At 42.8% G+C, this 10,097-nt stretch overlaps 1 protein-coding gene across 2 annotated transcripts in view; it reads left to right on the forward strand.

Annotated features, from left to right (window-relative positions):
• KIAA1324L (KIAA1324 like) overlaps positions 1–10,097 on the forward strand; it is a 65,032-nt gene that overhangs the window by 22,098 nt on the left and 32,837 nt on the right. For both annotated transcript variants that reach the window (XM_031061332.1, XM_005426291.2), the window contains exon 3: positions 9,321–9,516. In XM_031061332.1, coding sequence (XP_030917192.1) covers positions 9,353–9,516 — 164 coding nt within the window. In that variant the 5' untranslated portion in view covers positions 9,321–9,352. The remainder of the gene's footprint in view (positions 1–9,320; positions 9,517–10,097) is intronic.

Consider the following 10,097-nt stretch of genomic DNA (forward strand, 5'->3'; position numbering starts at 1 on the left):
TTCCTTCCTGCCTTCCTTCCTGCCTTCCTTCCTGCCTTCCTTCCTGCCTTCCTTCCTGCCTTCCTGCCTTCCTGCCTTCCTGCCTGCCTGCCTTCCTGCCTTCCTTCCTGCCTTCCTGCCTTCCTTCCTGCCTTCCTGCCTTCCTCCCTCCCTCCCTCCCTCCCTCTATAGCTGCACTGATATTCTCATCTCTGAGCAAAGTTTTGCCCAAAAAGAGCTTAAAGGGTTCACATTTTGACCTCATACCATCTTAATATATTGTCTCTCTTATTCCACGGAATATTAGTTCTTTTTTGCCATCCTAGGCGAGAATAGGTTGTACCTTATCTCATAAATGTCTGCTCATTTTGTAGTGCTGTGAGCATAATAAAGAAATTATAGTGAAAATGATAGAGCATTTTTAAAGGAGTTGGATTTGCTGTGTTCAAGCGCTGATAGGGTCATTATTACAGTCAGCATCAAAATGCCAGTTGTAATCGGGAAGATTTCTTAAGAAAAGAGACCAAAAAAAAAGTTGATAATATAGAAGAACTTGATCATGTTATTGGAACAGGATGCCCAGGGAGGTGGTGGAATCACCATCCTTGCAAGTGTTGAAAAACCATTTAGATGTGGCACCTGGGGACATGGTTTATTGGTGGAGCTGGCAGTGTTGGGTTAATGGTTGGACTTGATGCTTTTAGATCTTTTTTTTCTAGATGCTTTTAGGTCTTTTCCAACCTTAATGGTTCTGTGATTCTGTGGCTCTGCTCAGCAAAGTGCACCTTCACCTGGTGCGACTAAGGTGGGAGGAACTTCTTTGAAATCAGAAATGTGCTTCAGTTTTGAAGTGAGTTGTGTGAGCCTGTACCAAATGAGAAATGTGAAAAGCTCCACCGACTTCAGAAAATAGTCTGTCCTCAATTACAATGGGCTTTACTGGAGTCTGAGAGCAGAATGTGACTGGATTTATTGCTATTGAGCTGTGCTTGTTGAGTGTATTCTAACTTGTGTAATCTGCTCCCAGGATACCACAGGAGGAGATACAGATCTTCCTGCTAATTGCAGACTCAATTAGGCAAAATGACCTTTTTAAGGCTGTACACTTTATTACACTTTAGGGCAATTTAAGTGATCAGCAGGAGTTTTGGCATTTTTCTTTCATAACAGAAAACTTAAATGAAGATTTTGAGTTTGATGTTCTCTCAGTCTTTGGTAAAGTTGGATATCCCAAGCAGGTAAGAACTGGGCCTGCTCCTAACTCCCCTGGAGTCAGTGGGCATCTGCAAATTTTGTGTGCACACATATATTAATGCAGGGCTGCCATGGAGCAAAGCTGTTCAGCTAGCAGGGGTGTGCACAGCACAGTTTGAGAGTTGCTACTGAAAGGCTGTGATTTTGCAAAACACTTGAGCAGATGTTTATTCCTGTTCCTCTTAGAGCATCCCTGCTAATTCGTGTTCCTGACTCCAGTCAGGTATGTGAGTCTTATGCTATTAGGTTTCTCACCTGGGCTGAAGCTTGAGGCTAGACTTCATGTCATTTCCATGTGAGATACCCCAGTTTTACAAGTATTTTTTCCAGAAATGTTATTCTGTGCATGAGCAAGACTCTGTCTTTGCAGAACGAGTCACATTGTTGGCTTTTTGAAGCACTGATTCAAAACAAAATAGGTAAATAGTTAAAAAGTTGAAGAGGTTGCACTGAACCCTCAGAATTTAATTCTCTGCTCTGGGGAAGAGTTACTGGGAACTGCATGCTGATGTGTGTACTGAGTTTATAAGGAGAAAGGTTGGCCTTAGTGTCTTTTGATGAATTCCTCACCTTGGTTGTGTACAAAATGTAATTAAAAAAGTTAAAAAGAAATTCCTCTGAGTGGCTAATTTCTCTTTCAAGAGGGAAGCAGCTGGCAAGACCTTGAGATTTGTTATGGCTTGGTAGAGGGATGAGACGCAAGGACTGTGTGGGTGTGTGCAGAGACCATCAAATGGCACTAGAACCACTTTGGGTGATGAGCAATCAAAATGTGCCTGATGGAGTCAGTAGGGCTGGAGAGCTGCTCACTCACCTCCAGATCTGTTTCCTGCCATGTCCACTGGGATGGCTGTTCAAACCCTGGTAGGAAATGTGCTTCCTAAGCTCTTGGTGATCGCTGTATTCCTGCTCTCTGCACCACACAGCTGTGAATTGATTATTTCCATTCCAAACCTACACCTTTCAGTGTCCAAATGATGCAATAAAGTGATAATAAAGTGTCCTGTGTGCCAGGCCAGCTGGGGAAAAGAGGTGAACTGAAAAAAGCTTTGCCGTATTTCATTATTTTTTGGATAAAAGGAAAAGTTATGTATTCCTATGAAATGCGAAGGTATTCCACAGAAGGTACTCTTCCCCAGGTTGTATCAGGTTTCAGTATGATCACATTTCTAAGACTAAACAGCCTAGACAGACTTATTTTTTTTTAGTTAAGATTCAGTCTAGTTCCCCCTAACACATTGGGAAATAATGACTGAAGAAAACGAACATCAATTATTCACAGTCTATTGGAGAAGCCTTGTATAAATTATTCACAGAAGACATTCTGAAGCTGGCAAGATTATAGGAAACATTAATAATAAAGCAATGATTTCCTCTCATCCTTTGTCTTCCTCTCTTTTTTCCCCTCCTCATTCTGTATTTTGGTTGGTCCTTGGCTCCATGTTGTGTGGACCCTGATGCCCCAGGGTATCACTGAAAAGCCTCCATGTGCTTGTCCTTGGCCACAGCTTCCCCTCCAGGCTTGTGGCATGTGTCTGCTGAAAACAGCAGCTGTTCTGGGACACAGCTGCCTGATGCTGCCAACCTCATATTTCCACCTCTGCCCATGGGAGGCTGAGACAGTTCAGGCCTGACTCTGCCTGCAGGAGATGGCAGCGCATCACCTGAATCCCAGATCCTGGGGCTTTGGATGAACAGCACAGCAATGGAGAGGGGAGAGATGGAAAAACAGTGTTTGAGATTATCTTTGCTTTGTATTTTAATTGATTTGTGTAGAACTGCTCAATTGCTATCCCCTTCTGATGTTGTACAACCTGGTAAAATCCAGTCCTGTGTCTTTTGTTTTAAATCCTAATCATTGAGAGCCAGGGAGAGACAGAAGAAAACACGTGACTGTGCACATGTTCAGTGGCAACAGAATAAACAGAAGACCTGAGATAGTTTAGTTTTAGTTTTAAGTAAGAAATGTCTGGAGGTAAAAGTCTGCTGAGAAGAGTGGTGGAGGAGGAAGTAGTGGATCCAAGTGGTGTGGGATGGGAAGTTGGGTGAGGAAACAGGGAAGACTTGGTGGCCAGGGCTGCATAAGGGAAGAAAGCAAATGAATACATTATAGTTTGGTGTTGGAGGATGCAGAGTATTGAGGCAGCTTTGGTTAGTCTTCTGGGAAATCTCAAATATTCTGATCCCTCTCACAGCGTGGCAGTATCTGCAAGACACTTGACATGAGAAAACACTCTGGAGAAAGTTTCAGAGCTCAGGAGAAGCTGAGTAGCCAATACATGTGAGGATCTACTCTGTTTGTCAATCTTTGTTCATGATAATCCTGTCCTGATCCCCAGCTTCAGAGAGTTAAGCAATGTGAGAATGTTATGGTCACTTAATAGAAGAGATATTTGCCAACTAATATTGGTCCTAGTCCACCAAAATCACCAGGAGGGCCACTGCTGTACTAAAAGACAGAATGTGACCCTGGAGACTTGCAGTCAAAGGGCAAATGAGACAAGCTTGTTTATGGTCTGTTTTGCCCTCTGGGGAGCTGTTTCCATGTCTGGCAAGTGATTGTAAAGTGCAATCAGACCTGCCAAGTGATGGACTGCATGCCCTCCTTGGAAGTGGTTCCACCGTGGGCAGGGCTCCTGCTTCAGGGTGCCCCAGTCCTCATGGTGTGTCCTAGGAGGGAGGCAGAGCACCACTGATCTTGACTCACAGAGTTTAAGAGTAAGGGGTTTAATTTGATTTGCTGGTCTGACCTCACAGACCATTAAAATACACCCAGCCAGGCTGATGGAGGGGCTGATAATGGGTATTTGGTGTGAGCTTTTCTTCCATATGGTATCCAGTTATGGCATGAAACACTTGAGAGACAAAGGGTCCATCACATGCCATGACAGATTGTTCCAACAGTCAGTCATTCCTCCTATTAAAAATCTGTGCCTTATTTCCAATTTGAGTTTGTTTGGATTCAGCTTCCAGAAGGTAGCTCTTCTCATGCATTTGTCTGCTTGATTAAAAAGTGCAGCAGGATCTTGTGTTTTCTCCCCCTGGAGATGCTTATATATTAATCAACTTGACTTTCAATCTTCTTGTGATAAACTAACTAGATTAAGCACTTCAGATCTCTCGCTGGAGGACATTACCTCTAATTTTAAAACCATTTGAAGTCCTTTTGTCTTGTACTGACCTCATAAAAATGCCAAATCACATCTATATGCAGCATTGTAACAATCTTCTTCCCTGTAATACATGTTTCATCCTACATATCTCTACCTGCACCTCTAAATTTATCCAGATCTCGCTAGTGACTTTTTTGGATGCCTTGACAGTGGAAGCTCTTGGTGAATTGTGAGTCTGCTGTCATCCTCAGCTCGCTGCTCTCTGGGATACATTTCAGCCCTCTGCAGGCAGGGCTGGCACTCCTTACCCTCAGCAGCTTGTCTTTACCTCTGACTCTGCTAAAGGACACTGAGTGGGCTCAGGCTTGGTAACAGCCTCCCCACTGCCAATCTTGATACCATTCATTTTCTTTGTGCCTGCAGATCACTGAGAAAAATATGGGCAGCCATCAGACTCAGTCCTGGGCAGGCAGAACTGCCCCCTTCCTCCCTGCTCAAGGATGGTTTGTAATTTCTAACAGCCCCACCTGAGATCTGTTACTCAGGCAGTTCTCAATCCCTTTAAGATGTTCCCCACTGGTGTGCAGCACCACCTTTCTTCATCAGTGACATGCAAAACTAAGCTAACTGTATGGAACCCTAAGTCTGCGACATCCACTCCGTTGTATTTGCAGGGATCCCTGTGGCAGGAAGGAATGATGAATCTGACTCCATGTTCTCAGAAGGCTAATTTATGATTTTATGATACTATATTATATTAAAGAATGCTATTCTATAGTATACTAAAGAATACAGAAAGGGTACTTACTGAAGCCTAAAAAGATAACAATGAAAACTCCTGACTCTTTCTGGAGTCCCGACGCAGCTTGGCCCTGATTGGCCAAAGAGTGAAAACAACAGACTTAGAACCCAATTGGCCATTGACTCAAAAACAACACCAGAAACCAATGACACAATCACCTGTGGGTAAACAATCTCCAAACACATTCCATGTGTGAGCACAACACAGGGGAAGCAAATCAGATAATTATTGTTTTCCTTTTTCTCAGAGGCTTCTCAGCTTCCCAGGAGAAAAATCCTGGGCAAAGGGATTTTTCCAGAAAATGTGAATGCCACATCCACTCCATCACCTTCATCAAGTGACTTGTAATCCTTTTAAAGAATAAAATGAGGTCTGTTTGACAAGACTTATACAGTGGTAGCTATTAGCGCTGGATCTCATGTCAATTTTTTATTAAGTGCATACGCTGTCAGCTTTATTACATGTGTGTATGAATGTGTGTGGCTGCCTGGGGAAATATCTGCTTAAACTGTACTTTAAAACATCTTTTTGTGAGAAAGACTAGTCACCTGCACAAACCACAACATCTTTTTTTTTTTTTTCTGTAGTTGTTTAGGAAAGCTACAGCTTCAAATCACCAATAATTGTATCAGCTCCAAAGGCAGCAGTGTATACAGCACCACAGTGTGTCATGCTGTTCCTAACTGCCTCTGGAAATGTTCTCCCAATTTTAAAAATGCCCATGATGGGGCAAATAATGAAATCTTTTCATGCATTTCGCAGTTTTCTTTGCAGAAAGCAAGATCACATTCAGTCTTCACAATGTGTATTGTTCTGTGTAAGTTGGTGTGTAACAGCCAAACTGATATTTGAGAGGTGTAATGGTAAAGTTTGCAGTTAGAGAGGAACAGAAAATAATGATGTCCAGTTATTCAGTAGAGATGGTTTCTCTGAAAATTAAGTATCAAATGCCCAAACAAATGGACTCTGGGGTCAGGGGTGTTCACAGAATCTTCCTCTAATGTGGAAGAATAATTTTTCCTCTGGATTCTGAAGAGAGAGGATTTAGTGGAAGACAAATAAAAGCAGGCACCTAAAATACAGAATTTATGTTCCCAAAACTTTGCATCGCTCTTTAACTTCCTAAGTTGTGATGCAGCCCTTCTTGTTGGCAGCATCTCGTGTGTCGCCCTCACAAACACAGCAGTGCTGCAATAATTCCAGCTGTTTCTGTGGCTGCTGGGAAGTGCTGCATCTGTGCTCAGCTATGTCTTAGTGATATGGAGCAGCCACCAGGAAGGAGAAGCTCCTGGGATGCCCTGGGATGGATCTGTGCTCTGTCCCTCCACAAGTGACTGATCTCCCTGTCTCCAGCTGGGATAAACTCTTGAACTGATGCAATTTTTACTAAAGAAAGTTTGCCCTGGCTTTTGGTCACTCCCTTGATGGAAGACCCTTAAGTTGTGGGACTCTAGGAGAGGAGACCATCTTCATGCTCACCACACACTGGATTTCCTCCCCACCCTTCTCCAGCTGGATTGAGACCAAATGTTGCATCTGTTCCAATGTTGAAAGTGGTTCATGTTGCCATTAGCCACATTCAGCCCCAAATTGAACCTGGCAAGCAGCTGGCATGCTCAGAGCCAGTTTGCTTGCAGGGGAATGTGTTTTGATGGGAAATGCTGCTGCCTTTTAAATACAATTCTTATAAGGAAAGAAGGTAATTCCCCACGTAAATAAAATAAAGGCTCATCTATTTCCTGGAAAGTGAGAGATGGATGATGTGTCCTGCACGGCAGCTGGCCTGATCTCTTGTACTCTTTTACTTCTCTCAAATGATCAGTTTGCAAGGGGTTAAAACATATTCAGCTAAAGTAAAAATCTCTGCTCAACCTCACTGTGATGGAAGAGGAGGCTCTGCTGCCCTCAGCATCTTCATTGTGGCAGTGAATTGCTCATGGTTCTTGACTCCTTAGTTGAATTTTATGATTCTGGAATGGTTAAGCAGCACTCTATTTCTTGCTATTTAGCTTTCCTTAAAAAAAAAAAAAGAAAAAAAAGAAAAAAAAGAAAAAAGTTGAAACTGTTAAAAAATTCAAAGATGTCATGAGAGAGCTTGCTTTTCTGCTTCCCTTCCTGATAGCTTTTCTCTGCACCCTTCAAAAGGAAAAAATAAAGCAAGATTTATTAATAACGCTAAAACAGTGAGTCAGAACATCTTTATATATTTAAGGTGAAAAGCTGTACAAAGTGTGGTCACAGTTCAGACACACAGGGATGTGTTTACTGCTTTTTTTCCCAAATCTCTGAAGAAAGCTGTTTCCCACCCCAGGTGTAGGGAGATCTCATGGCTTGAGCTGAAGTCCCACAGTCATCAGATGGGTCTTAGCTCTATCTTGTGTGCCACTTGCCCTCACTGAGGGAGGATTTTTTGTCTGTCTGTCAGTCTTTCACAGAAATCCATCATGGCAGGATTTCCTTATTTATTCCCACCCCACACCCATCTCTGCCTGGATCCTGCCCACTTTCCTTCTGGTCCATCGCCAGTGAGCAACAGGGTTAGAAATCTGTTGGTTTGAAGGCCACTGGTTCAAACTCAGAGTATGCTAATATAATCAAGAAGGAAAAATGACCCTTTAGCAGATAATTCCATCAAAACAGACCTTTAATCTGCTTTCCAGGGCAGGCATCAAGGACAATTACAAAAAGAAATCCTGCTGGTACTGGGACAGAAATGGGAGCCAGAACTGTTAGTTGGATTCAGATGGAGATTCATGTTACACAGCCATGAGTTAATCAAAGTGCTTACAATAAAGCAAGATTTTCTGCAGTTTAGATAAACACTGGCACATCTGTGGAACCACATTTTCTGGGACTTCAGCCGACGTCATTGTTTTGGGCCAGTTTCACCACTTTGGCTGCCAGTCTGGTCTCATCCTGCAGTTTCTCAGGCTAATGAGTTTATATCTGTCAAAGAGAGTGTATGAAAGATCTGTCACCGTGAATGTGGCATGTGTGAAACAGAAGAAAATCCTCTCATTTCTTGGGATGTGAGTTGTGTGCATTGCTCTGGATCCTGCTTTGGCTTGACTGGCGGAGTTAAAAAACCTGCAAACATTGTAGGAAGTACTATGGGCTGCAGAAAGTGCTCATTTGTTTTCCATTCAGGATGTTCAGTCTCAAAGAGGACAGGATGCAGCATGGTACTGAGGGAAAGTGGGATGGCCTGCCATTGAAATGAGTGTCCAGGCAGGAATTATGATTCCTGACACAGGCATGGAGCTCTGTGGGTACACAGGACTTCAGCTACTGTCCAGGTATCTGTTTCATTATGGGAATAATCTTATCTTAGCAGGCAGAGATGTGATCAGGGGGACAAGCAGCATACAGCTGTTAGGAGGAAATAATTTTAGAGACACCAGAAAAAAAAGCACTTTGTGAATATACCTCCTAATTGTACTTCCCTTAATTACACAGATTTTGAATAATGTCTTTGCTGTGCTGACAGCCAGGGGTTATTTTCTCAGCATGTTAATGTCACCCTAATCAAAGATCCTCATCTTCTAGTCACAAACCTGTGGGTGACCTTTTCCAAGACCACATGGTCTATCAGGCAAGATGTTTGAGGCTTTGTAGGTAGTTCATGTGAGGAGAAAGACAGAGAGGCCTTTGGATTAGATCTGCTACCCTCAGCCAAGGTTTGTAGTGTTATATGACTGTCAGCCTGCTGCTGTGTGCCCTTCTTAGCTCAGGTGAGTGAGAAAAGTCTGTTCTGGCTCTCAAGTACTGGTGGTTTTAATTGAGTTCAAAGTGTAACTGTTGGGTGAACAAGGGTGAGGAGAGCTCTATTATAAATACTCATTGTCACAAATTGCTTTTTGACACAATCTGTCAATAGAGATTTTGTTTCTAAAAATCTTCTTTTGCCAATGGAGGCGAGCTGCAATCAGGAGCTGTCACTGGGGTTTGGTTTCAGTGCTGCCACTCCAGTGAAAACCCAGGTGAACATCTCAATTTTGCGGGTAATGTTGGTAGTTCTGCTGTTGTGTTCCTGGGACTGGGACATTCTGTTTGGTTCCCTTTAGTGGCAGTTCAACCTTAATTAATTAAGTGGCACACACACACACAAAAAAAAAGGAAATTAATAAGGATTGACGAATTCATTCCTATGTTGTAAATTATTGTCTCCCCAGCTTTCTCCTGTGCCTCTGGTGAGTACCTGGAGATGAAGAACCAGGTGTGCAGCAAGTGTGCAGAGGGGACCTACTCACTGGGCAGTGGGATCAAGTTTGACGAGTGGGATGAGCTGCCAGCAGGATTCTCCAACGTGGCGACTTTCATGGACACGGCGCTCGGCTCCTCCGAGGGCAAAGCCGACAGCTGCAACAAGTGAGGAGCTCTGCTTGCACCTGGCTTGGGCAGCTGGGGGCAAACCTGAGACAGCTCAGCAGCACAAAGCTGCTTAATGACTCATCTAAGCTCTGCAGAGGGTAGCCAGCCCTGCTAGTGGCAGACAAGGGTGGCTGGGAGGCGGAATCTGGAGCCCCATCTCTTTGCTGTCAGCTTGGTCTCCTTGGGCTCATCAGCAGCCACTGAGTTTAAGGCCAGCCTGGAGCTGCTCTTATTTGGGTCATGATATAGTGAATGTGGCTAAAAGGTCCTTTTATAGCCTATTTAGAGACCTGTGGTGCTTGCAGAAGGCTGTTTCTGAGTGTAATTGGAGGTATATTGAACTTGTGGATAATAAACCTTTCTTATATAGGCTGAGTCCTAAATTTTTCTTTTTTTTTACCATATCCTTTCCCATGCACAATTTCAGTGAAAAGTATTGTTTTATATTATTCATGTAACATATAAAAAATATAAAGATATAAAATAGAATTATTATATATTATTATATATTATTATATATTATATATAAATATATAAAAATAATTTTATATATAAGTAATTTATATCATCAATCATTA

This window comes from Geospiza fortis, unplaced genomic scaffold (genome assembly GCF_000277835.1).
Source record: "Geospiza fortis unplaced genomic scaffold, GeoFor_1.0 scaffold428, whole genome shotgun sequence".
NCBI classification, from domain to species: domain Eukaryota; kingdom Metazoa; phylum Chordata; class Aves; order Passeriformes; family Thraupidae; genus Geospiza; species Geospiza fortis.